The sequence below is a fragment of the Mirounga angustirostris genome, unplaced genomic scaffold, assembly GCF_029215605.1.
Source record: "Mirounga angustirostris isolate CCGP_5_RB_7025 unplaced genomic scaffold, mMirAng1.0.hap1 SCAF_16, whole genome shotgun sequence".
NCBI classification, from domain to species: Eukaryota; Metazoa; Chordata; class Mammalia; order Carnivora; family Phocidae; genus Mirounga; species Mirounga angustirostris.
Window position 1 is genome coordinate 52,300,313 of NW_026991724.1, and position 27,895 is coordinate 52,328,207.

The window sequence follows — 27,895 nt, forward strand, 5'->3', positions numbered from 1 at the left end:
ACCTGAGCCGAAGGCAGACACTTAACGACTGAGCCACCCAGGCGCCCCAAAGTGCCTTCTTTTTAGATCAGGGTTTTGTACTGGTACCAAGGAGACTTTTTTTTCTTTTTGTTGTTAAAGTTTTAAAATTGTTGAGGCATTAGCTTTGTTCATTGGGAACTGAGATTTTTTGCTGTCAAAAATTTTAAGGCAACTTCCATTTTTAAAAAGTTTGGGACTGGGCAGGCACTACAAATCAAGGTTTTTGCTTTTGTTTTCATTCTTTTTCCTGAAAAGCCAGTTGTTAAATAGGTAGCAATGGGGGGGCCTCCCCAGATGATAGGGCCAGGTGAGGAGAGAGGAAGACTGGGTTATCTGAACAAGTGAGAAGCACTATGTCAATTTCCCTTCATGGACCATCATACACATGATCACAGATAGTTTTGAGCATTATATTATGTGCCAGGTACTGTTTCTAAGGCTTCATGTGGACCAATTCATTTCTTCGCACAAAAAGTCTTTGAGGTGTGCACAATCATCCACCTATTTTAAGGAGAACGAGGCCCAGAGTATTACCTTCCTTGACTGGGAAGGTGGATGATGGAGTATCTGTCTGGATTTGGTCATATTAGATTTAGACAGGGCATTCAGCAGGACCCGAAAGAGTGCCCCACGGTGTTCTAATCCCCCTCCCTCCCAAACCAGCCCACAGCGGGGAGGGGACAGTCTACTTTATCTCTGTGACCCCAGCGTTAGGGAGGTCCTCAAATATTCTTTTCCCTCTCTCCTTCCAGGCACATGGACAGACTGCACTTCCCACCATCCCTCCCCTTTGAAGTTATGCATCGTTGAATGACCTGCTTGGGCCAACAGATGCCGAGTGGAAGTGACATGTTTCATATCCAGGCAGAAGCTGTATGAGTCACTGCAGCTTCGCCACTTTCTCTCTCTTCCCAGTGCCAAAGAATTGCCAGCGCTCCGGAGAGATGCTGTTCCCTCAGCCTGGGTCACAAGGATGATGTGGAGCAGAGCCCTGAGGTGACCCATAAAAGACCAGTAACACTGGCGAGTAATAAACCTTTGCTGCATGAGGCCACTGAGATCCTGGACTTGTTTGTTACTGGAGCATAACCCAGCCTATCCTGACTGATACATCCTAGTTTTCAGTAGAGCCTAAAATGTGGTGGTCTTAAAAAAAAAAAAAGAAATAGGGGCCCCCAAGTGGCTCAGTCGGTTGAGCATCTGACTCTTGGTTTCGGCTCAGGTCATGAGCTCATGCGTCATGGGATCCAGCCCAGCGTCGGTCTCCCTGCGCATCGGGGAGTCTGCTTGAAGATTCTCTGTCCCCTCCCCCCACTCACTCTCTCTTTCTCTGTCTCTCTAAATAAATGAATCTTAAATGAATGCATGCATGAATGAATGAATGAATGCACGCATGAATGAATGGGAATAGGGACAAGGTCATACATCTCCAGGCTGGAGGTAGAGGAAAGAGCCACATCTCAAGCTTGCTCGCACATACACACTTGTAACTAGGCTGGGGTCAAACTCAGGCTCTGACCTTTATTTCCTCTGCTCACAGCTCATGCTGACCCTGACATCATTGCTCCAATTCTCCCCCCGCTGCTCAGTACTGGGGGCTCCTGGGGAGGGTGAGGAAGGAGGAGCTACAGAGACAGGGACATGAGGTACAAGGAGAGCCTGGAAGACAGATGCAGGAGTGGGGATTAGAGGTGAGGAAGCAGAAACAGGAGGTGGTCAGGGGGGACAGCCGGAGGGGTTAGGGCAGAGCTGGGGGGAGAGATGCGAACCCAGTACAGAGATACGCTGAATGGGAAGCCAGGAGAACAGGAAATTGGGAGACAGGAAGGGAAAGGAGGGTTGGGAACAGAAAGGGACCAGGAAACAGAGCTGAGGACATGGCGAGGAGCGGATGGAAACAGACGGGGACACGGTGCAGGGCAGGTGCAGGGCAGGCACAGACAAATGTGGCGCAAGAGAGCCGTGGAGAGTCACGGGGAAACCTCGAGGCAGAAATGCCGAGAAGGCTAGCAAGGAGCCACGGGCAGGGTGGGCGCCCTAGTCTTTGCTGGTGGTGGAGCCCCTGTTGGTGCTGGAGGTGGGGCCAGGGCTCGAGACTTGGCCTCTGCTGGACCCGAGGCCTCCACTTGATTCTGACTCCATGCCTCTGCTCTCCGCACCTGCATGGCTTTCGTGGACGCCGCTGGACCCCACGTATCCAGTGGACCCCAGGTAGCTACTAGAGCTGGGGGTTCTGAAGGTCACACGGCCCCCCGTTGAGCCCCGGCTGGAGAGCGGTGCTCCCATGGCGCTGACGGAACCAAAGGTCACGTGGCCTGTGCTGGAGCCGGGGTCACCAAAGGTGACACGGCCGACATTGGAACCAGTGGCATGGCCTCCACTGGACACCAGGATGCCACTAGTCCTCTGGCTCAGGATGGACGCGGGGATGATACTGGGGTTCTTGGCGATCACCGAGGGTGAGCCGGAGTTGACCCTCTGGGTACTGGAGAGGCTGGGGACGCTCGGGGTGCTATCGACCTTCTTCATGGCCTCAGCCAGCTCCCGAGCCTCCAGCTGTGGGGGAGGCGAGTTAGGTTCCAGGACAGGGCTGAGGTCCTGCCCCGAACCCGGCAGGTTCCCATCCTCACCAGCTTTGTCACTTGGCTCCGGAGCTCTTCCTCGCTCATTGGAGCGTCATCTTTGGCCTCAAAGCCTGGGGTGTCCTCCCTAAAGTGGGGGGAAGGCAGGAAGGGAGGACACTTGTAGCCACAAAAGGCCGATGGCCCCTCATTGCTATACCCAGAGACCGTTAGCCATGCTCTGGTCAGCCTGGGTGCCCTTTGCCTTTCTGGTCTCCCTGGGGCCAGTTCAGTTCTCTGGAGCCCCAACTCTTCCTGGTCCCCCCCAAAGCACCCACTCCCCCAAACCCTCCATCCCATTCATTGTCCCTCTGCCCCCACGGAATCGCCTTCCCCTGCTCCTCCCTCCTGCCTTGTGCCTCACTGGTTCTCAGGGAGCTGAGGCAGGGCCATCTTCTTTGGAAGATCCTCAGGGCTCTGGCCCAGAACCAGGAGGGCAGTGTTAACCCAGCTCGGGGAGGTGTAGTTCTAGAGGGTGGATAAAACAGTGGTCAGCTCATCCCCAAGGCCCTGGCTTCCAAGATTTGGGCTCCCTGTCCCCGCCCCCCCCAGAGCCTCCTACATCTCCACCTGAAAATCTAGGTAGGCCTGCACGGACAGGAGCTCGACCAGCCGCTTCTCGATGAGGCCCAGGAAGAGGCCAATGTCCCGGTCTCGCATGTGGGTCTTGACCCCCAGGAGGTCCTTGATGATGGTGTTGTCACACTGGGCCCTGGTGAAGAGCTGCTGGATGTCTGAGGTTGTGGGGGGGGACAGGCTGTCACAGACTCAGCTCCTGCTGGGAGGCCCGCCCTCTGCTGCCCTCGGGTCTCCACTCGCTGCCCCCTCAGCCAGCCAGGCAGCAGGAAAGCGTGGCTGTGGGCCTGGCTACGGGGCTCGGAACCACAGAAGGCACAAAGCGAGGGAGGGCAATGGGAAAGCTGATAAAGGCACCACCAAGTTTCAAGGCCTTCTTCACGCTCCGTCAGAAACACCTGACTTCCATCCCACCCAGTGACCCCACACTGCCCCATCCCCCACCCCGCCCAGAGAAGCACTCACATGGGTGCTGAACGGGAGAGGTCAGAGGACAGCCATGCACCACCAAGGCTGCCTTCTTCGTTTTTTTTTAATATTGGCCCCCACTTGCACCCGACTGAATTAGCCGTGGCCCTCAGCTGGCCCCCCTGCCACTGTCATGACCCACCCTCGGCTCTCACAGTTGGCCCGTGGGTGGCCCGCTTGTATCTGCTTATTGTTTCAGGGGAACTGGCTATTGTTAGTGACATTAGAAGGCACCCGTGACCTTGACACAAATCTGCAGCCCATGGCACCGTGTCTCCATTGCTTGTCCCCGAGCTGCCTCCACCTGAGCTCCCGACTCCTATATGGTTTCCTCCTGGGGTCTCTCCCTGAACATCCCCCCACAGGGCTCAACTGAGCTCAGGGTCATCCCCAAACCCATTCCTTCTCCCACGTACCCCCGCCAGGCCAGACCCTGTGCGTGCGACCCCCTCCAATCCCCCCCACTGCCCATCCGTCTGATACCTCTGGGTCCGGTCCCCTCCTCTCCATCATCCTCTCTTCCTCCAACCTCCTCCCTCCCACCCCTGTCCACGGCCTCTCCTGCTCACAGCCCTCCCATGGCTCCCCAGTGCTCTAGCCTGGCACCTCTTCACAATCTGCCGCCTTCCCCCTCCCACTCACACCCTTGCACCCCTTCTCCACACAAAAAGCCTACATTCCTACAAGTATCTCCAGGCCTTGACCCGACCCCACCTGCTAGGAGTACCCTCTACCTCCAACTCTTCAGTTAAATACTCATCCTTCAAAATCAGCCTCAAGCACCACCGCTTCCAGGAAGCCTGCAGCCACCCAGCATTGCCGGTTTCAGCAAGCGGCAGGTGCAGGGGCTCAGGGCGCCTGCACTCAGGAGGGCCCCGCCTTGGGCTTGGTGCTCTGCTGTCCTGTCTTGTTTAACAAAGGGCCCTACCTTTCCATTCTGTACTGGGCCCAGCCAATTCCGGCAGAGTTGAGGCTCCCAGGGTGCCTGAGGGTCCTCTGTGCTAGGCCCTGGGATGGTTGTGAGTACCCAGGGTCCCTGCTGGTCTCCTCCCACCCCTGCCCTCGGGGCACTCCTCACTTAACACCAGGCATGGTGCAGCGGTCATGGTCATAGTCATGGGGTCATGGTCATGGTCAGGACAGAAAAGGAGGATCTTCCTGGACCTGAGCTCCTACTGTGTGTGACACGAGGTGGCTCCTTGGCTTGCTCACCAGCACCACGGCCACCTTCTTAGCTTCCCGTCGGTGAGCCCATCCAATTCTCACGACAACCCACCAAGTACACACTGCCATCCCGTTGCCAGGGGGATCAGGCCCAGGAAACCACACACCAAGATTCCCAAATGATAGACCTGGCTTCAAACCCAGGGCAGCCTGACTCCTGAGCACTCTACACTGGAGGGATGGCAGGGTGGATGGCAGGATGGATGGCAAGGTGGATGGCAGGATGGATGGCAGGATGGATGGCAAGGTGGATGGCAGGATGGATGGCAGGATGGATGGCAAGGTGGATGGCAGGATGGATGGCAGGATGGATGGCAAGGTGGATGGCAGGGTGGATGGCAGGATGGATGGCAGGATGGATGGCAGGATGGATGGCAGGGTGGATGGCAGGATGGATGGCAGGATGGATGGCAAGGTGGATGGCAGGGTGGATGGCAGGATGGATGGCAGGATGGATGGCAGGATGGATGGCAGGGTGGATGGCAGGATGGATGGCAGGATGGATGGCAAGGTGGATGGCAGGATGGATGGCAGGATGGATGGCAAGGTGGATGGCAGGGTGGATGGCAGGATGGATGGCAGGATGGATGGCAGGATGGATGGCAGGGTGGATGGCAGGATGGATGGCAGGATGGATGGCAAGGTGGATGGCAGGGTGGATGGCAGGATGGATGGCAGGATGGATGGCAGGATGGATGGCAAGGTGGATGGCAGGATGGATGGCAGGATGGATGGCAGGGTGGATGGCAGGGTGGATGGCAGGGTGGATGGCAGGAAGGATGGCAGGAAGGATGGCAGGATGGATGGCAGGAAGGATGGCAGGATGGATGGCAGGAAGGATGGCAGGATGGATGGCAGGAAGGATGGCAGGAAGGATGGCAGGAAGGATGGCAGGATGGATGGCAGGATGGATGGCAGGAAGGATGGCAGGATGGATGGCAGGATGGATGGCAGGGTGGATGGCAGGAAGGATGGCAGGAAGGATGGCAGGAAGGATGGCAGGATGGATGGCAGGAAGGATGGCAGGATGGATGGCAGGAAGGATGGCAGGATGGATGGCAGGAAGGATGGCAGGAAGGATGGCAGGATGGATGGTAGGAAGGATGGCAGGATGGATGGCAGGATGGATGGCAGGGTGGATGGCAAGGTGGATGGCAGGGTGGATGGCAGGGTGGATGGCAGGAAGGATGGCAGGGTGGATGGCAAGGTGGATGGCAGGAAGGATGGCAGGATGGATGGCAGGATGGATGGCAGGAAGGATGGCAGGATGGATGGCAGGAAGGATGGCAGGATGGATGGCAGGATGGATGGCAAGGTGGATGGCAGGGTGGATGGCAGGAAGGATGGCAGGAAGGATGGCAGGATGGATGGCAGGAAGGATGGCAGGAAGGATGGCAAGGTGGATGGCAGGGTGGATGGCAGGATGGATGGCAGGAAGGATGGCAGGAAGGATGGCAGGATGGATGGCAGGAAGGATGGCAGGATGGATGGCAGGAAGGATGGCAGGATGGATGGCAGGAAGGATGGCAGGAAGGATGGCAAGGTGGGTGGCAGGGTGGATGGCAGAATGGATGGCAGGAAGGATGGCAGGATGGATGGCAGGAAGGATGGCAGGATGGATGGCAGGGTGGATGGCAGGGTGGATGGCAGGGTGGATGGCAGGATGGATGGCAGGGTGGATGGCAGGATGGATGGCAGGGTGGATGGCAGGGTGGATGGCAGGGTGGATGGCAGGGTGGATGGCAGGATGGATGGCAGGGTGGATGGCAGGATGGATGGCAGGATGGATGGCAGGGTGGATGGCAGGGTGGATGGCAGGGTGGATGGCAAGGTGGATGGCAGGATGGATGGCAGGGTGGATGGCAGGAAGGATGGCAGGAAGGATGGCAGGATGGATGGCAGGATGGATGGCAGGGTGGATGGCAAGGTGGATGGCAGGGTGGATGGCAAGGTGGATGGCAGGAAGGATGGCAGGAAGGATGGCCGGATGGATGGCAGGAAGGATGGCCGGATGGATGGCAGGAAGGATGGCAGGAAGGATGGCAGGAAGGATACGGGATGGACAGACAAGCCAGGGCACAAAGACGCTGTGGAATGTCTGCCCGTGGCCGGCCCCAGGCTGGGCCCTCCGGGTGGCTCACCGCATCCTCCCACATGAAAAAGCTGGGCCAGGCGCTCACCCGCCTTGAGCTTCTCCAGCTGGCCCCGAAGGTCCTGGAAGCTGGCCTCGACCCGGAGGGCCTCGGCGTGCACCCCGTCCGCTCGCTGCTGCAAGTCCCTCCGCCGCTGCTCTTGCTGCGCGCGCACGTCATCCTCGCTGGTGCGCGTGCTCGCCAAGGCCTCCTGCATCTGCAGGGCGGGGCAGGCGCCCATTGCCGGGGGCAGCTCGGGGGGGGGGGGGGGCGCACGCAGAGGAGATGGCGGAGGGGGGAGCGGAGCGGGGAGGGGGCCTCACGCGCCTCCTTGATCTCCTCCTGCAGATGCTCCAGCTCCGAGTTCTGCTCGTTGATGAAGGTGAACTCCGCGAAGTTGCGCTCCTCCACTGGAGAGAGGCGGGAGAGGCGGGTCCGGAGAGCCGGAGACAGACGGACACACGGGACAGGGAAAGACAGATGTCGAGAAAGACAACACAGACACAAGCCCGCAGAGGCAAAGAGAGACGGAGAGGGAGAGGCACAGAAAGCCAGGGGGGACACAGAGGACATCGGAGCAAGTCAGAGTAAGAGAAAGAGACGGCGGCAAAGTCAAGAGAGGCCCAGAAATGCTGCGAGACGCAGAGACACAGAGGAAGAGAGAAGAGAGGGCGAGAAAACAGCAGAGGTAGGGAGAGAGCCCAGGACCCGGGAGAGGACAGCAACAAGTACCCGGAGGGAGAGACACAGAGGTTGAGGGGAGATGTGGAGAGAGACCGGGAGGCCCGTAATTGGGGGGGGGGGGCAGGGAGACAGACACACCCAGAAACAAACGGACATAAAGACACACTGAGGGGACTGAGAGATGCAGGCCAGAGGGAGACACACACAGAAGGAAGGGCTCAGAAGGCCCGACGGGGAGGGAGAGAGACTGGGGACAGGGCAAGAGGGGCAGAGGCTGGGCGGCCTAAGAGGGGCGAGGAGGGCGCGCCTGACGCCCCGAGTCTCCAGCGCAGGTGCCGGAGTCCCCAGGGCCCCCCAGGAGGCCCTCGGTTACCGGGACGGAGCTCAACCTGCGCCTGATTGGGGGGGGGGGTGCGGGGGTCCCGCACCTGGGCCTCCTCCCTCCGCCCCGTCGGCGCGGCCCCGTACTCACTCTCCAGGTACTTCTCCACCAGCATGTCCGGGTCGCGTTCCCCGGTCAGCTGGGACAGTTTGTTCATGGCGTCCTCACAGCGCATCACCAGCTTCTCCTGGGAAGTCTTCCGGAGGCCCTCGGCCACCTCGCGGGCTGGGGGAGGAGGAGGGGCGCTGAGGTCGGCGTCCGCGGCGGCCAGGGGCGCAGCAGGACCTGGGTGGGCTGAGCGAAGGCCGCGCGCGCCCCGCCCGCCCCGCCCCGGGAGACCCCGAGCCCCGCGGGCCTGGCGGCCTGGCCCGGCCTCACCGCGTCTCTCGCGCTTCTCGACGACCGCGGGGTCGGGCAGCCGATCGTTGTTCTTGAGCTTGAGGAAGCGGTGTAGCTGCTCCAGGTGCGCGATCTGCCGCTGCAGGATCTGCACCTCCGAGTCGTTCTGGGCCACCTCCTTCTCCGCCCTCTCCCGCAGCAAGCCTATCTTGCTCTTTGCCTCCTCCCTGGGGTGGGGTGGGCGTGGGTAAGTGAGCCCAGGGGTCAGGGAGACTGGGGGATCGGGGTCAGCCTGGGGTCCCAGGGCGGGGGCAGAATCAGGTTGCAGTTTCCCCGAGGTCACAAAAGGCAGAAAACTTTCTAGGTTCCTAGAGGTGAGCCAGGTTGCGGGGGGGGGGGGGGGCGTTGAATCGGGGGCCTGGGGGGTGTGCTGGGCCATGGAAGGGACTGATGGGGCATTGCTGCAGGGCACGCACAGGGGCGTCCGGGCGGCCTGGGCATGACCACGTGAGCCATAGAGCAGGAGGCGGGATGGTGAGGAGGGTACAGTCAGAGATTATACTCAGGCCCGGAAGGGGCAGACCCAGGTGATAAGGTAATGGTGCTGGAGTTTGGGGGTCGTGTGGTTGGAAATATAAGAGGCTTGAACCCTTCAGGGCCTCATGTTGGACAGACGGATGACATCACCAACACTAACGTGCACACCCTTTTGAGGTATCACGGACGCTCTAGAAGCCTCCGGCCCTGAGCCCCTTCGGGCCTGCCCGTCGGAAAATGTGGCTTTTAAGCTTTTGAACACAGCGCGCCGCACTGCAAATTCCGAGGGTCCCAAACCTACTTCCCAGGTCACAGGGTCAAAGGTCAGAGGGTCATCATATCAGGAGACTAGCAGGCCAGTGTCCTCAGGTCCCTGCCCATGGACCATTCTAGTTCCCACCTTCACAGCTTTGCCTCCACCCAGAGCACCAGCTTCTTGCTCTGTTCAGATTCCTTTAAGACCAATGCACATCAGGGCGCCTGGGTGGCTCAGTTGGTTAAGCGACTGCCTTCGGCTCAGGTCATGATCCTGGAGTCCCTGGATCGAGTCCCGCATTGGGCTCCCTGCTCGGCGGGGAGTCTGCTTCTCCCTCTGACCCTCCCCCCTCTCATGCTCTCTCTCTCTCATTCTCTCTCTCAAATAAATAAATAAAATCTTTAAAAAAAAAAAACAAAAACAAAACCAGAAGACCTATTGGGGCGCCTGGGTGGCTCAGTTGGTTGAGCGACTGCCTTCGGCTCAGGTCGTGATCCTGGAGTCCCGGGATCAAGTCCCGCGTCGGGCTCCCTGCTCGGCGGGGAGTCTGCTTCTCCCTCTGACCCTCCTCCCTCTCATGCTCTCTGTCTCTCATTCTCTCTCTCGCAAATAAATAAAATCTTAAAAAAAAAAAAAAAAAAAGACCAATGCACATCAGTCCTCCTGGGTGGGAAGCCTCCTCTGGTGCCCACAAGCCCCAGTGACACCTCCAGGTGCTGGTGGCTGCCCTTCAGGGATTAGGACTCACATCTCTTTCTGTGCCTTGGGCTCCATGCCAACCGGGAGGCAGGGAAGAGGGGCCCTGACTTGCTGAGAGCCAGGCCCTGCCGTTATTATGGTCATGTCACAGTGGAGGAAACAGACTCAGAGAGGGGATGCGACCTGCCCCGGTCATCCAACAAGGAGGCGCTGGAGACCCTCGCTGGTCTGACCAGGAGTGTCGGCGGGCTAGCCGCCCAGGGCCTTCTAGCTGAGACCACCCTGTCCTTGTACCCAGCTGCACCGCCCACCGCCATCGGCAGAGGCTCCCACCACATGTGGCACTTGGCAGAAGAGAGGAGCCGGGCCACTCGGATTCTCTCTCTCAGAAACCGAATTGAGAAGGGCTAAGAATGCAAGAGCAGGGAGCTGCAGCTAGAAGGACGCGTGGAGAGAAGCCACAGAAGGTCATGTTCTGAAGGTCAAGTTCCCTGGAAGCCATGCATGAGCAGAAGCCGTGAGACGCAGTGGGGGCTCTGAAGGGGTCGTGGCGGACCAAAGGCGAGAAACTGCAGAGTCAGCCCCAAGAAGGAAGGAAATACTGATCTGGGCTACAACATGAGTGAACTCCGAAACTGCTACATTCAGCGAATCACTGAATCCGCGAATCGCTGCCATGAGATGCCTGGAACAGGGAAGTCGGTAGACACAGGAAGGAAACCAGTGGTTTCCAGGGAACTGGGGAAGACAGAGTGACTGCATATTGGGTACTGGCTTCCTTTTGGGGTGATGGGAGCGTTTTGGACCCAGAAGCCAGTGTCCTAAATGCCACTGAACTGTACATTTCAATGTGGTAAATTTTGTTATGTGTGTCTTAGCAAAGAAAGAAAGAAGGAAAGAAAGAAAGAAAGAAAGAAAGAAAGAAAGAAAGAAAGAAAGAAAGAACAAAATAAATAAAAAGAAAGAAAGAAAGAAAGAAAGAAAGAAAGAAAGAAAGAAAGAAAGAAAGAGGAAGGAAGGAAGGAAGGAAGGAAGAAAGGAAAAAGAAAAGAAAGCCAGCCCCGGGGACAGAGATGGGCTTCCGGATTCCACACACATGACTCCGTCTGAAGGTGGCCCAATAGGATCTCTGTCCCTTTCAGCCAATACTGATAAGTAGCAATCTAATTACCCTCAGGCCCCGATGCTTCCCCAGCCCCCTGGCCCCTGCCACCTGAGGGGCCGCATGCACCATCTTGATTCATTCTCTCCACACCCCATGTGCTATGTGCTATTAACAGATTGGGGCCAAAGAGGTTAATCCATACACTCAACGAGTGGGGCCTTGCCAGAGGAACTGAGAAGTCAGTGGAGGAGGGAAAGGGGCACCCCATAAAAAAAAATAATAGGTTATGAGAGTCTATTTCTAGAGTTCTGACCCCTCCCGCCAAAGCCTTAGGGCAAGGTGCGTACTGCCTGAGCTCTGTGCGGCCCCAGGAGGGTCCCTACCTGACAGTGTAGGCAGCTGCCGAGGAGACCATTAGGGAGCTGACCATGTGTCGCAGAAGCTCGATTTCCTGTGGGAGAACAAAACCAATGTCCTTCCTACAGCTCCTCACTGTAGGGCTTTCCCTTAGGCCCGGCAGCTCCCCTACAAGAACGGGGGACTCCTGCGCCATCCAGATTTGTGGACCTTCCTCATTAGTGGCCGCGGGGGAAAGGGATCTTAAAGGGGTACCGAGTACAGGGAATGCCAAACTGATGAGCTGGAATGCCAGCTTAGAGGGCTTATTCCGGCGGAACCCTCAGCCCAGAACATTCTGAAGAGCACCGACCTAACTTTGTGGTCTTGTTCAGCAATTTGCCTGAATTTCATAATGGTGACCACACGAACCTGTTTTCTAGTTCCAAAGAAATGTCTTTGCAGTATTATGGGTAAAAAGGGCTCTTTTCGGGAGGAAGAGGGAGGAAATTACATATATATTTACACACAAATATAACGTGTATATATTTATATCCAATATACATATATGCACACATATAAAGTGTGTTACACATACAGTCATTCATATACATATGTATATGAACACACACACACACGTGCACACACACACAGGGAACGAACTGGAAGAGACGGAGAGGAAATGGTGTTTCTCTGGAATACCTTTTGGAGTAGTTTTGGTTTGGGAACCCCTCTTTAAGGTTTACATATGCAGGGGACGCCTGGGTGGCTCAGTCGGTGAAGAGTCTGGCTTCTGGCTCACGTCATGATCCCGGGGTCCTGGGATCGAGTCCAGGGTCCTGGGATCGAGCCCCCGAGTCGGGGGGGGAGTCCCTGCTCAGCGGGGAGCCTGCTTCTCCCCCTGCCTCTGCCCCTCCCCCCACTCGTGCTCTCTCTCACTCTCAAATAAATAATCTTAAAAAAAAAATAATCAACAACCAAGGGCACATCAAAAGGTCACAGAAGCCAGCTTGAAGGGCTCCCACTAGCTCCCACTAACTTGTCTCCCTTCTCTGGGACAAGTTGAACATCATAATGAATGATGATGGCCATGGAGCAAAGTGAGAATCCACGAATGCTTACTGATAACACACAAGTACACGGGGAAGAATGAGAAGCTCTTCCTTAAGTAAAACGCTCTCTTACAACGTTCCTCTCTCGTAGGAGGAACGAGAGAGGTAGATAAAAGATCACCATTCAGCAGCCGTTATAACGGTAATCATCATCCGGGCAAGAACCGTTAATGGATGCCCAAACAACCGAGTGGAAATGTGCCAGGGAACAGGATATTTACGTGGTCTCCGAGGAGCTCCACTTACTTCCCACAAAGGGAAAACACTGGAGACACATGGCTGACCAAGGGACCAACATCAACATCACCAGTTAAGGGACCAACTTCCATCCTGTACCTCCTACCGAATGCGCACCCAGGACACAACATCACCTCTGAGATATTCCACCCAAAATGCGCAGCACGAATCTCATCGTGAAGAAAGATCAGACAGACCCACGTCGAGGGGCTTTTGTACCACATGACTGGCTTCCAAAATGCCAAAGTCATGACGACAAAGCAGGGCTGAGGAATGGTTCCAAAAACAGAGCTTTGGACAACCACATGCAGTGTGGGTCCCTGGCTGGGAGCCTGGAGCAGGAAAATCAAATTAGCTATAAAGGACGTCATTGGGACCATTGGAGAACTTTAGACAGGGACTATTTAGAATTGTAATAACACTGAAATTCCTGACTTGGATAACTGCCCTGTGTTTCTGCAAGAAAATGGTCTTTTTTTTTCTTTTTTTTTTTTAAGATTTTATTTATTTATTCATGAGAGACAGAGAGGCAGAGGGAGAAGCAGGCTCCCAAGGAGCAGGGAGCCCGATGCGGGGCTCGATCCCAGGACCCTGAGATCATGACCTGAGCCGAAGGCAGACGCTTAACCATCTGAGCCACCCAGGCGCCCAAGAAAATGGTCTTAAACTTAGGATATACACACTGAAGTTCTTAGGGGCATAATGTCTGCCACGTGCTCTCAAACAGTTCAGCAATCATAACAATAACTTATTTTCAGTAAAAATAATAATTAGAGAGTGTGTGTGTGCAAATATGGCAAATGATCAATCTTGGTGAAGGCTAGAGTTCTTTGTACTATTCTCTCAGGGAAGGGAAGGTGGAGGAGAAAGGAAGGGTCCTCACGGGACAGCAAAGGTTACAGAGATACCCACAGAATATAAGTGGTTTTGCTGGCTCATTGATTGCCCTGGCTGATGATATTCAAAATGACATCTCTGGCTTCTGCAAGTCTGAACGAGGCTGCTTTCTTTGTTAGAGGCATCTGACTCTGGCTGATTCCGTACTTGAGACCACGGTGTTGGGGTTGGTGGGGTAACTCTTGAATCCTCTCCTCTACCCCGGCTGGGCCAAGGGGTCCCGGGTTTTAGGGCCACTGACCTTCTGCAGCTTGTGGTCCATGTTCAGGTAGCGGCTCCTCTCAATGCGCAGGAGATCCAGTTCCTCCCTCAGCGCCGCATTCCGCACCAGCTGGATGTCAAAGCGACACGTGACCTGGCGGGGGGTGAGGGGTGTGCAAAAGTCCGTCTGAGGCCTGGCCTGCCTCCCTCTTCCACACTCAGCCAAGGAGTGGACACTTGTCAGAGGTGGAGCCCGTTCCCAATTTGGGGACCCTGAGAGCATTGCCCAACCACCCTAAGGACCCAGGCATCAGTCTCCTTTCCTTGGGAACCCTCCATCCATCCAGGATCGGGTCTCCTGATCCTTCTGTGGGAGCGCAGTGTTTCAGGCCTGCCTCCCTCCAGGAATCTGGTCCATCGTTTCTGGAACTTGACCCCGTGATCAGTTTTCCCCCAAAAGCCCAGAGATCAGGTCTGGAAAGAGCCAAGAGGATGATTCTCACCCTGTCCAACTGGTCTTCTAGGATCTTGATCCTTTGCCGGATCTTGACTTTCTGATCCAGGATGAGTCCTGGGGCCCTGACATCCTTACTATGGGCAAAGATCCGGGTCTCCCACTCCTGGATCTGGATGAAAGAGGAAGATAATCTATTTGTTGGCCGAATGTGGGAGAGACTGAGGCACCAAGAGAGGGTGAGTGGCTGAGCGTAGCTGCCATCTGCCATCCTTGTGGCCCCAGCCATCTGTTCTAATGATGCCCTTCTTCTTCTGCCTCTTCTGCTAACAATGCCCAACCTCCCATGTGGTTCTGGCTTCCAAACACAACAAGGCACCTTGCCAGCCACATGACCCGGGTCCCGACAATCACGGTGATTGTCCTAGGGATGGACCGGTTGATCGACCCAAGCTGAGCCAGCCTGAATCCCTTCCCGGTATTTTGGGGGAAATGCATGAGCTGGATGGATGGGACTCCGGGACTTGTGCTGTCACAGTCCCCAGCACACGGGGTTCCTGGGAGGATGAGGCCAGTAGACAAAGTGGAGACAAGAGACTGAGAGATGGTGAGAATGAGCTCGGGCGCCATTAGAATCCCTGTGTCTTGTTATGCGTGAAACCACTGCCAACCCGTCCTCATTTCTGTGTTCATCTTTATTTGGGGCATGCCGTCTCTCCAAATAAATTGGAAGCTCCACAAGGGCAGATTTTTGTCTTTTTTGACAAAAACCTACAGAGTAGGTTCTCAATAAAACATACAGATCAAATGAATACATGCATTGCTTAAGACTGTGTTTCCCGGGGCACCTGTGTGGCTCAGTTGGTTAAGTGTCCGACTCTTGATCTCAGCTCAAGTCTTGATCTCAGGGTTGTGAGTTCAAGCCCCATGATGGGCTCTATGCTGGGTGTGGCACCAACTTAAAAAAAAAAATTGTGTTTCCCAATTTGTGTGCTGTTATGGGCTGGATTATGTCCTGTCCACCCCCCACACCCCTGTCACTGCAAATTCTTATGTTTAAGTGCTAATCCCCAGTACCTCAGAATGTGGCCTTATCTGGAGACAGGGTCTTTACAGAGATAATCAAGTTAAGATGAGGTCATTAGGGTGGACTCTGCTCCAATATGACCAGTGTCCTTCTGCAAAGGGGAGATTTGGACACAGACGGGCATACAGGGAGAACGCCACCCTGCCAGCACTTTTGTCTTGGACTCCCAGCCTCCAAAGCTGTGGGACAATAAATTCCTGTCATTTCAGCCACCCAAAGTTTGTGGTACTTAGTTACAGCATCCCCTAGAAAACTAATGCATGCACCTGGGCACCCCAGAGCACCGCTGCAAACTCAAAGGGAGCACCACGGGGATATTAAGTCTTGAGGGAGAAACGTCGACGTGGATCAGACACTGCGTGAGCTACCAACTCAAGGCAGTTCACAGGTTCAACACAAGGCGGCGCCATGTTCCTTTCAATGAGTCACATCTTTGTGAAACCGCGTTTTTGGCCATTGCCGTGATACAAAACCAAACATCCAAAAATGTTACCAGTGGGGGAAACTGCCAAAGGGTACAAAGAATCTCTCTGTATTACATTTTCCAATTGCATGTGAAGCTACAATTATCCCAGTAAAATTTTCAATTAAAAAAGAAGAAAGAAAGAAAAGCAAGTACTGCACAGAAATCAGCATGGAGTCAGAGTGGTAAGTCCAATCTGACTCCAAGACCGAAAGGCACAAACATCCCACAGGTAAGTAACTGTAGTTTTGGAGAATGAAATAGTTTATATATATATATATGTTTTTTTTTTTTTCCTTCCCCCAAATGGTCTCTAGGTTGTTAGGATGAAAACACTGGTTTATTTCAAGTAGATCTGTTGGCAGAACAAGACTGGACCCCAGAACAGCTCTTGAAAGCTAGCTGATTGTTCCATTTTCAGGAATTATATGAGTTAAATTGTTGGTAGCTTGGAATTAACCACTGTATTCGTCTTTCTCTTTCTGCAAAACCAACTACCCCCAACTTGGTGGCTTAAAACAATACCCATCTATGATCTCGAAGTTTCCATGGGTCAGGAGTCCAGCACAGCTCAGCTGGATCCTCTGCGTGGGGTCTCCCAGAGCTGCAGGGCTGCGGTCTCATCTTGGACTCATCGCGTGGTCCCCTGCCAGGTGGCCCTTTACGTGGCATGGCAGCTTGTATCTTGACGGCCAGCCAGAGAGCACCTCTCTTCAGTCTACTAGGGGCCAGAAGCAAGTCACAGGTTCTGCCCCCACTGAAGGGTGGGTAGTACACGGGGTCACCTTGGGATATGTTCACTACAGCCAAGACGAGAGTATAGGTTTCCCCATTATCTGAAAGTAGAGCATTCCTATGAGACCCTTCATAAGCCAAACAGGCATAAAGTGAAGAAGGAATTACCATTAATTCATATGGAAAAAAATGTATAGCATTCCCCTAGCCCAAAAATAACCTCTCTTAGGTTTTTCTGATACCTTAGGACACACCTTGCTGACACATGCACAAAATAAACCCGAGGGGCACCTGGGTGGCTCAGCCAGTTGGGTGGCTGCCTTCGGCTCAGGTCGTGATCCCGGAGTCCCGGGATCGAGCCCCACATCCGGCTCCCTGCTCGGTAGGGAGTCTCCTTCTCCCTCTGCTCCTCACCTTGCTCACTCTCTCTCGCTCTTTCTCTCGCACTCTCTCAAATAAATAAATAAAATCTTTAAAAAATAAAAATAAAAAAAAATAAACCGAGATAAAGCACAGATGCTCACAGACAGTGCAAAACTCTAGCAGCTGGATGCTAGACATGCTGAGTGGGGTCCCCAGGAAGGAGGTTGGGGCGGGGCGGGGGGCAGGGGACACTCTCACTGCATTCCTTCTGGAAGCTCCAGGGGAGAATTCATTCCACTGGAATGAATTCCAATTTCTAGAAGCTGGATTCCTTGATTTATGTATTCCTTAGCTCGTGGCCACTCCAACCTCTGCTTCTCTTCTTCACATCTTCCCTATCATCACATCATCTTCTCTGATTCTGACACTCCTAGCTCTCCCTTATAAGGACCCTTGTGATGATATTGGGCCCACCGGGACAATCCAAGGTAACCTCCCCATCTCAAAATCTTTAATCACATCGGCAGAGTCTCTTTTGCCATGTAAAGTAACATACTCAAGGGTTCCCGAGATTACAGTGTGGACATCTTGGTGGGGGTGGGGGGACCATCATTCTGTCTACCATACTTCCTCAAGTGAAATTCATTTTTTTTTTTTTTACTTAATAGTTTTATCACCCATGTATGTACCCCTAAGCAAAAGTTTACTTTGGCCTGATTCTGAATTTTATGTAAATGGAATCATGTTACCTGTATGTTTTATGTCTTGCTTCCTTCCTTGTGGCTGTGTGTAATTGTGTTGCATTCATTTTTCATCACTGTATACTACTTCATGATATAAATACACCACAATTTATTCATTCAAATACTGATGGACATTTGGGTTTCTTCCAGTTTGGAGCTGGCTAATGTGACTAATGCTTCTTTCAACATTCCTTTACAAGAATCCTGGTTCCAGGGCATGTGCTCAGAAGTGTACTTGCTGGGCGGGAGGAAGAGTTAACAATAGATCTAAACCTGTGTTCTATTAGAAGGTGACTTTGGCTTACTCTCTTCCAACAGGGTGTTTCCATGGAAACATACTGGGTTAAGGTAAATATGGAATGCCAGCTCCGTTCCCAGGCAAGAGTGTTTATTATAAAAATGACCCCTGATTGGTGAACTACATTGGACTAGAAGGACTGAGAGTGGGCTCATGGATCTCTAGGGCCTACGTGACCAGCACTAAACAGAAACCTGGTTTCTCTGTGGGGTTTTCTTTTTTTTTTTATAAAGATTTTATTTATTTATTTATTTTTTTAAAGATTTTATTTATTTATTTGAGACAGAGAGAATGAGAGAGACAGAGAGCACATGAGAGGCGGGAGGGTCAGAGGGAGAAGCAGGCTCCCCGCCGAGCAGGGAGCCCGATGTGGGACTCGATCCCGGGACTCCAGGATCATGACCTGAGCCGAAGGCAGTCGCTTAACCAACTGAGCCACCCAGGCGCCCAAAGATTTTATTTATTTATTTGACAGAGAGAGAAAGAGAGAGAGCACAAGCAGGAGGAATGGCAGGCAAAGGCAGAGGGAGAAGCAGGCTCCCCGCTGAGCAGGTAGCCAGATGCGGGACTCGATCCCAGGACCCTGGGATCATGACCTGAGCCAAAGGCAGTCGCTTAACCAACTGAGCCACCCAGGCGCCCGGGTATTCTTTTTTTAAGTTGTCTTCACACCCAACGAGGGGCTTGAACTCACGACCCTGAGATCAAGACCTGAGATCAACAGCCGGACGCTCAACTGACTGAGCCACCCAGGCGCCCCTGTGGGGAATTTCTTATAATTGAGTATGCTCCTGGTGGGGGCTTTGACTTAGACCCTATCCTCCTGAGCTGCTGGAGAAGTGACTCCTCTTGTATATGAAGCCTCCCTATTCCAGAGTGGGCAACACCCAGCCGCTCATGCGGTATCTCCCAACTGGAGGTGCTGAGCAGCAGTCCCTGGATGCTCAGGGAAGGTGTGTTTGATGCTGTGGTTTCCTGCCCTCCATCATCCTACAAAGTGAACGTGGTACCAAGTTATATAGCCTATCGCATCCTGTGAGCATGGATGTCAGGTGGAACTCAAGACTGCTTCTGATGACCATGCCAAGTGGGGGTGACCCCGAATCACAGGGTATGTCTATCTGTAAATTTAATTGATAATGCGGGAAAAAAAACTTTTCCGAATACATGTGACAATTTATACCCTCAACGGTAGTTCATTAGGAGTTCCCACTTGCTCCTTCTCTCCCCAACACTTGGTATTTGGGGACACTAATTTTTGAACATTTGGTGAGTGTTCAATGGACTCTCATTGTGATTTTCATTTGCCCCTCTCTGATTACTAATGAGTGATGAGTAATTCCGACGTTTATTGGACATCTGAATTTCTTATTTTGTGATGTGTCAGCTCAAATCCTTTGACTATTTTTTAAAATTGGGCAGGCACCTGGGTGGCTCAGTCAGTTAAGCGTCTGCCTTCAGCTCAGGTCATGATCCCAGGGGCCTGGGGTCGACTCCCACATCAGATTTCCTCTGCTTCTCCCTCTGCCCCTCCCCCCCACTCATTCTCTCTCTTTCTCTCTCAAATAAATAAAATATTTCATTTTTTATTTTTTTAAATAAAATCTTTTTAAAAAATAAGTAAATAAATACAATCGGGCTGACTCTTCAATAATTTCTAGGAGTTCCTTCTATGTTCTGGATACTAGTCCTTTGTCAGCTACATGTGTTGCAAATAACTTTCCATTCCATGACTTTGCACACTCTTTTAACAGAAAATAACCTTAAAGTCCTGGGAAGCGAATCTTTTCCTTTAGAAGTAGAGATTTCTATAACTTATTTAAGAAATCCTTCCCCACCTTCACACATTTAGATCTCTGGTCCATCCAGAATTAGTTTTGGGGGTACAAGGTGAGGTAAGGGTCTGGTTTCATCTTACAATATGAATATCCAATTTTCACAGCGCCACTATTAGAGTCCTCTTTTTCCATTTCTTGAAGTCATACGTCAAGTGTCCACATGTGCATTGGTCTCTTTCAGGGCTCTCTCTTCTGTCCCATTGATCCATTTGATTAGCTCTGCATCAATTACAAGAATTTTATAATAAACCTTGATAAATGATAAAGCAAATCCTTTCACACTGTTCTTCTTTTAAGTCAGTCTAAGTCATCTTGTCCATTGCACTTCCATATAAACCTTAGAATCTGCTTGTCAACTCCATCCATTCAAAAAAAAAGAAAAACTTTCAGTACTTTGGTTGGGATTACATTGAATCTATAAATCAATTTGGAGATCTGACTTTTTATGACACTAACTCTTCCAATCTATGGATAGATCTCTACATTTATTAAGCTCTTCTTTACTATCCCTCAATAAAAGATTACAATTTACTCCATAGAGGTCCCGCACACTTTTGTTAGATTTCTTCATAGGTACTTCTTTTTGGCTATTATAAATGTGTATTTTCTTCTTTTATTTTATAATAGTTATTGCTAATACAGGGCAATATCATTAACTTTGCATATTAATTCTGTATCCAGCCACATTGTTAAAATACCTATTAATTACAGTAAGTTGGTGCTAGATTCTTCTGGATCTTCCGTGTACACAAATACATGATCTACAAACAATGACAATTTCATTTCTTCCTCTCCAATGTTTCCATTGTTGTTTTTTTTTTTCCTTTTCCTGGCCATAGGGCACCAGATAGAACCTCTAGTACAATGTTAAATACAAAGTGGTGCTAGCTGACATCCTTATATTGTTACTGATCTCGAAGATAATCGTTTCCATGTTTTGTTATCAAATATGATCTTTTCTGTCGATGGCTTAGAGTTGCCCTTTGCCAAATTCAGGAAATTTCCTTTTATTCCTGGTTTCCTAAGAGTTTTTAGCATGAATGGATGCTGAATGTTATCAAATACTTTTTTATTTCTACATAGAACGGTGCTATAAACAGGTACAAGTCCAAGGACCGTCTGTCATCAGTCTTTGATGTGATAGGCTCAGAAAATGAGAGTAGCATTTAAGCAAGCATCAGAAATGGTGTTTTGGGGTGCTGCTGAATGTATGTGTCAAGTCACATAAAGCACAACCCTTATAAAAGTAGCAGTCAGGGGGCGCCTGGGTGGCTCAGTCGTTAAGCATCTGCCTTCGGCTCAGGTCATGATCCCAGGGTCCTGGGATCGAGCCCCGCATCGGGCTCCCTGCTCGGCGGGAAGCCTGCTTCTCCCTCTCCCACTCCCCCTGCTTGCATTTCCTCTCTCGCTGTGTCTCTCTCTGTCAAATAAATAAATAAAATCTTAAAAAAAAATAAAAATTAAAAATAAAAGTAGCAGTCAGTAGTAGATTGGAAATTTTAAAAGTTGGTCCATTAACACATACAGTTTGTGAAAAACTACGTCAAGTTTACCTTTTTTTTTTTTTTTTGCCAGAAAATGTCTATTCTCTCTCATTCATGGATGATATTTTTATTGGGTATAAATTTAAAGATTTTATTTATTTATTTGAGAGCGAGAGAGAGCAAGAGAAAGGACAAGCAGGGGGAGGGGCAGAGGGAGAGGGAGAAGCAGGCCCCCCGCTGAGCAGGGAGCCCGACATGGAGCTCCATCCCAGGACCCTGAGATCATGACCTGAGCTGAAGGTAGATGCTCTACTGACTGAGCCACGCAGGTGCCCCTGGGTATAAGATTCTAAGTTGACAGTTTTGCCTCTTAGAACAGTGAAGTTATAATCTATCTTCTGATTTCCAGTATTTCTTTTAAAAAATCAGCTGTCAGTTTAATTATGGCTCCTTTGGAAGTAATATCTTATTTTCTGGCTACTTTTATATTCTGAAATTTCTCTACCTTCTATATAAGTGGATTTTTTTTTTATTCATCCTGTTTTGGACTCTAAGGCATCTTTGAATCTATGGATTTGTTCTTTCATTGGTTCTGGAAAATTCTCATATATTATCTTATTACACATTATCTCTGTCCCATTCTCTTCCTGTTCTTCTGAAACTTTTTAAAAATTTTTTATTAAAAAACGAAAGATTTGGGGTGCCTGGGTGGCTCAGTCATTAAGCATCTGCCTTTGGCTCAGGTCATGATCCCAGGGTCCTGGGACCTAGCCCCACATCAGGTTCCCTGCTCGGCGGGAAGCCTGCTTCTCCCTTTCCCTTTGCTCCTGTGTTCCCTCTCTCGCTGTCTCTCTCTCTGTCAAATAAATAAATAAAATCTTAAAAAAAAAAAAAGAAAGATTTGATTTTTTTAAGCAATCTCTACACACCCAATATGGCACTCAAACCCACAACCCGAGATCGAGTCACACACTCCACCGACTGAGCCAGTCAGGTGCCCCATCTTATTAGACATATATTTAACTCCACTGTATCTGCAATGTCTCTCTCTTTTTTTAAAGATTTTATTTATTTATTTATTTGTCAGAGAGAGAGAGGGGCAGGCAGAGGGAGATGCAGGCTCACTGCTGAGCAGGGAGCCTGATGTGGGGCTCGATCCCAGGACCCCGAGATCATGACTGAGCTGAAGGCAGACGCTTAACCGACTGAGCCACCCCATCATCCCTCTGCAATGTCTCTTAACCACCTTCCCATATTTCTGTCTTTTTGTCTCTCTGTGGTGGATTCTAGATGATTTATTCTGAATAAATTCTTTCTTCAGCTTTGATTTGGCTTATTATCTGTCTCTCCAGTAGAATGTAAACTACATTACAGCAGGGTCCTTGTCTGTTTGGCTCACTGCCGCGTCCTCAACACCCAGAACAGGGCCCGGCACTTAGGGGGCACTCCAGTAAATATTTGTTTGATGAATGAATGCCACCAGATAACTACATCTTATCTTGACCTTACAGGGAACTTCACAGAGCTATACTCTAGAGAGCCTATCCCCCATCGGATCTACAGTTCTCCATAATCAAGGTTGTTAGGGCAAAGCAAATCACGGAGTCAAGATAATAAAATCATCCTGTTTGGGCCTGACTCTGATGAGTTTCCGTGAGAGACTGAGGAAAACTAATTCAAGCAGTCAACACCCAGGAAGCCACTGCATTATCATGAAATAGCCAAAAGGGTGGTGTGTGTGAATCAGAATTCAGCTTCCAAAAGGCAGTTCGGGGGCTACTGAGAGCTGAACACACAAACTGATTGAAAGTCAAATGTAAGGAAACTATGTGATAGGGGAGCCTGGGTGGCGCAGCTGGTTAAGCGACCGACTCTTGGTTTCAGTTCAGGTCCTGATCTCGGGGTCTTGAGATCGAGCCCCGCGTCAGGCTCCCCGCTCAGTGCGGAGTCTGCTTAAGTTTCTCTCTCCCCCTCCCTCTACCAGCCTCCCCCGACACTCTTTCTCTCTCTCTAAAAAATAAATAAATCTTGGGCACCTGGGTGGCTCAGTTGGTTAAGCGACTGCCTTCAGCTCGGGTCATGATCCCGGAGTCCTGGGATCGAGTCCCACGTTGGGCTCCTGGCTCAGCGGGGAGCCTGCTTCTCCCTCTGACCCTATCCCCTCTCATGCTGTTTCTCTCTCTCTCTCTCTCTCTCAAATAAATAAATAAATAAAATCTTTTAAAAATAAATAAATAAATAAATAAATAAATCTTAAAAAAAAAAACAACTATGTGGTAGATAGAATAATGCCCACCCCCCTAACCCCCGCTAATATGTCCACATCCTAATCCCTGAAACTTGTGAATATATGACCTGAATAGCAAAAAAGGACCTTGCAAATGTGATGAAGTTAAGGATTTTGAGATGGGGAGATTCTCCTGAATTACCTGGGTGGGCCCAGTGCAATCACCAAGGTCCGTACGAGTGAAAGAAGGGGGCAGGAGGGTCCGAATCAGAGAAGGAAGAGGTGGGAGCGATACACATGAGACTCAGCTGCCCACTGCTGGCCTTGCAGACAAGGAAAGAAGCCATGAACCAAGCAATGCAGGCAACTTCTAGAAGCTGAAGAAGTCAGAAAACAGATTTTCCTCCAAAGCCTTCGGAAGGAATGCAGCCCTGCTAACACCCTGACTTTAGCCCAGTGAAACCAATTTTGGGCTTCCATCCTCTGCCACTGTAAGATAATTCATTTGTATTATTTTTCTTAAGATTTATTTATTTGAGAGAAAGCATGCGCACATGAGCGAGTGGGGGGAGAGGCAGAGGGAGAGAGAGAGAGAAAAGATCTCAAGCAGACTCCGTGCTGAGCACAGAGCCTGACCCATGGCTCGAGCTCCTCGATCTTACAACCCTGAGATCACGACCTGAGCCGAAATCAAGAATCGGATGCTTAACTGACTGAGCCACCCAGGCGCCCCTAGTTTGTATTATATTTTAAGCCACCAAGTTTGTGGTAATTTGTTACAGCAAAAATAGGAAAGTGATACAGATCACCGATATAAGTAACCTTCAAAGTCCTGTTTGTGATCCAACAGTGTGCAAGAAATCCTTTGGTCTAGGCAAGCAACTTTTTAAAATGAAGACTAGAATAGAAAATCGCAGAATGAATCCCACCTAGAAAAAATCAGTATTACCTGGTGAAACTTTTCTTTGAGATGTATGTGTGTGTTTATATCCACATGTGTATGAACTGCCTCGGGAGGTCATGGTCACAAAAACCTGAAAGAACACTGACCTACAAAAGTCACATTGTTGCCAAGGTCAAGGCATTGGAAACCTATGTGGACTCCGCTGCATTACCAACATCCTCTTTTTGCCGATGAAGAAACTAGGGCCCAGAGAGGTAAAGACTTGCCCTCGGTCACACAGCTCTGATCGGCGGGGCCAGGATTCTAATGCAGGCTTTGCTGACTCCAGGAGGTGAACCTTTCCCCTTTAACCACACCAGCCCCCTTTTGGGACGTGTGGGACAGTGCTAAGCAAGAAACACCCATATTCCCTCTAGAGCCTGAACATAACTCTCCGAGGATGCTTTCCATAAGCCCATTTTTCAGATGAGGAAGCTAAGGCTCAAAGCAGTTCCAATACCTGCCCCTAAGTGGGATCCACGGAGTCTGGTCTCAGAACCCACCTGCTTGTCCAGGGCTCTGGTCTGCTCCTGGAGCTCCTTGACCTCGGCCTGGACCTGGAGCCGGCACTTGAGCAGCTGGCCCATGTTCTCCAGCCTCTCACTGTCCCGCAGCCGCTTGACCTGGCTCTGGGCGATGCTGATCTGCACCTTAAGTTTATCTCGCAACCCCTCCAGGCGCTGGATCTCCTCACTGCCCAGGCAGGGAGGGGGAAAGCAAGCCAGCAAGCGGCAGAGCTCAGAATCACTAAAGGCCAGACTCGGGGCCGGCCCTCCCCCCTTGGAGCCAGGAGCCGGACCCCCAGCCCCCCGAAGAGCCCCCTCCCCAGCTCCGGGACCAAGTAGTGGGCTCACAGTTGCTTGTTGATGCGCTGGTGGACTTCCTTGCTGTAGGCCCGCCTCTCCCCCTCCATCACTTTGCATTGCCGCTGTAGTCTGCTCAGCTCCCAATCCACTGAAGGCAGGACCAGCCAAGGGGCTCAGGAGGAACCCAGTAGGCCCCAGCCCCTTCCTCTCCAGGACCTAGGAATTCTGGCTCCCTCAGGGTCCCGCAAACTGCAGCTGAAGTGCAGACGCAGTCCCCACCAGCCCTCCAGCTCTGTATCTTGGCTCCTATACCCCTTCCAACTCCTGTACCCCAAGCTGACCTCAGGATTTTTCCCATCACTCCTGCCCCAGGTTTGGGCACACACTTTCCCACTAGAGGGCGCTCCTGGCAGGCCTCCTGCTCCTCAGGGACCTGCCACATACGATCTGGAACTTGGGAAAGGTGAGGATAGGTGCCAAGAACTGGGAACAGCATTCCAACTCCCTCCCCTACTTCAGCCCCCATCACCCAGCAGTCCTCGGTCCCATCCTCCTTCCTCACTCTCAGCTCATCCTCTAGTCTCAGGCTTCCTTCTGTCCTGCCTGGACCATCACCCCAGCCTCCTCCCCAGCCTCTCCGCCCTTCCTTACAGCCTCAGCGGGTCTTTCTACCCCCAGAGCTGACCCTGCCTCTCCCCTGCTCACAGGCCTCCCTTGGAGCTCCAGGGCCCCCAGGACAATGTCCCAGCTCCTCAGCCTGGTGTTCAAGGCCCCCAACGATCTGACCCTACCCACCTCTTGAGTCTGGTCCACTAGCTCCCCGCCCCCCACGGCCCAGTGGCTCTCAACCAGAGATTCTGCCCCGCACAAAGAGTTGGCAATGTCTGGAGGCATTTTTGATTGTCACGATGTGGGGATGGGGCAGGGGAAGGTGCTCATGGCATGTAATGGCCAGAGGTCAGGGATGCTGCTAAGCATCCTACAATGCCCAGGGCAGCCCCCATGACTAAGCATGATCTGCCCCCAAGTGCCAACAATGTGGAGGCTGAGAAACCCAATTCTAGCCACATGCTGTTCTCTCTGCTGAAACACTCGTCCCTGCCTGCTCCCACTGGGAACTCCTGGGAGGAGTTAGTTCCAAGCCCCACTCGAACTACTCCTCCTGCAGGAAGTCTTCCGGGACTGCCCCACTCCCCCGACTTGGCCTATCCCTCCGCCCTGCTCCACCTCCATTCCCACGCATGTGCGTTCCTCGCTAGAGGGCCCTCCTGGAAGGTCTCCCTGTCCTCAGTATGCTGTAGCACAGTACCTGGAACTTGGGGAACTGAGGAAAGGAATGAGTGAAAAAAGCAAGACTGTATGAATTACCCATTCCTTCCAGGAAGGCCTCGCTTCCATCCTCCGAGCGGGTGCTCCCTGCAGAGTGTCCCAACGGCATCTTGGCCAAAGCGGGAGGGGCTCCTGTAGGGGTGACACAGGACCGCTTTAGACAGCAAGCAGGAGAGGGCCGGAAGGAAGGTGGGGATGAACCGCGAGGGACTAGGGATTGGAAGGTGACCCCGGAATCAGCTCTGGCCTCTCTTTGAGTCTCAAGGCCTCCAATGGGTTGGAGGGGGACCCTCTCAGGCCTCTCTCCACACCCCTCCTGACCTCCGACCTCTCCTGTTTTCTGTCTCGTGTTTCCACTCGGACTCACGCGCGCGGGGACAGGCCCCCTAGGCTCTCAGCATTTCTGAGGCGTGGCTGTTTGTGGAGGGAGACACGGAGGAGGGGGAAACCCCGGCCGGCTGTGGGGAGCGAGGCCCGGTCCCTACCTGCTGGAGTGCCTGACCTGTCCCAGGTCCTCCAAGCTCACTGTTGTGGCCTGGTTACTGGGGAGATAAAGGGCCAATGAGGCCTGAGGACAGCGGCCGGGGTGGGACCGAGGCCTCCAGCAGGCGCCGTGGGAGGGGAGGCTGGGGAGGAGGGGCCGGGGCAGCCCGAAGAGCAGAGGAAACCTCGGCGGCTGGGTACCGAAGGATTGGGGGGCCCGGAGCCCTGCGAGGGGCGGGGCTGGGAGAGCTTGCGGGGGCGGAGCTGTGAGCCTTGCGAGGGGCGGGGTGGGAGGGGCCTGTGAGAGGAGGGACCGGGTGTGCCTTGGGGGGCGGGGCTGGCAGGGCCACGAGGGGCGGGGCTTCAGCGCTCGAGAGGGCCGTGAGACCTGTAAGGAGCACGGTACCTGTGGAAGGAGGGGCTGCGGGGACTGGAGAGGGACCCGGCCCCAGTATCCGTAAAGGGCGGGGCTGCGGGCCTTGCGAGCGGCGGGGCAATGGGGGGGCTGTCGAGGGGCGGGGCACGGGTACCTGCAAACGCCCGGAGCATCACGGACCTGCGAGGGGCGTGGTTAGAAGGCCACCGGGCGGGCCTGGTGGGAGGGCGCTGGAAGGAGGGCTGGAAGGCGCTAACGGGCAGCGAGGGGCTGAGGGGCGGGCTGTATGTTTTCGGGAGGGGGAGGCAGGAGCTGAAAGACCCAATGGAACCAGGGCTGGGAGAGAAACGTCTGGAAGGCTTTGGAGCTAGGCCGAGGTCCTTCGGGACGAGGCCCGAGAGATGTGTGTCTTAAGTTAAGACCACGTTATTTTGAAGAT

General features: G+C 52.5%; 1 protein-coding gene across 1 annotated transcript; it reads right to left on the reverse strand.

Moving 5' to 3' along the window:
* Nucleotides 1-27,298, reverse strand: ODAD1 (outer dynein arm docking complex subunit 1). The gene is made up of 15 exons (XM_064580486.1): nt 27,083-27,298; nt 26,637-26,729; nt 25,317-25,416; nt 24,966-25,155; nt 14,331-14,453; nt 13,868-13,981; nt 11,428-11,495; nt 8,487-8,674; nt 8,199-8,333; nt 7,370-7,452; nt 7,091-7,259; nt 3,213-3,376; nt 3,007-3,110; nt 2,652-2,730; nt 1-2,577 (listed from the first exon to the last, which is right to left on the reverse strand). Exons 2-15 carry the CDS (start codon nt 26,704-26,706, stop codon nt 2,059-2,061), a joined length of 2,106 nt encoding a protein of 701 aa, XP_064436556.1. The 5' UTR covers nt 26,707-26,729; nt 27,083-27,298; the 3' UTR covers nt 1-2,058.
* Between the last annotated feature and the right edge of the window lie 597 nt (nt 27,299-27,895).

Coding starts and splice junctions, on each gene's coding strand:
- ODAD1 (XM_064580486.1), bottom strand. CDS start 26,706: ATGCCGTTGGGACACTCTGCAGGGAGCACCCGCTCGGAGGATGGAAGC. Junction 14,454..24,965: donor CCAGAGCCCTGGACAAGCAG/GTGGGTTCTGAG, acceptor TCTTTCATCCAG/ATCCAGGAGTGGGAGACCCG. Junction 7,260..7,369: donor TGCAGGAGGAGATCAAGGAG/GCGCGTGAGGCC, acceptor CCCGCCCTGCAG/ATGCAGGAGGCCTTGGCGAG.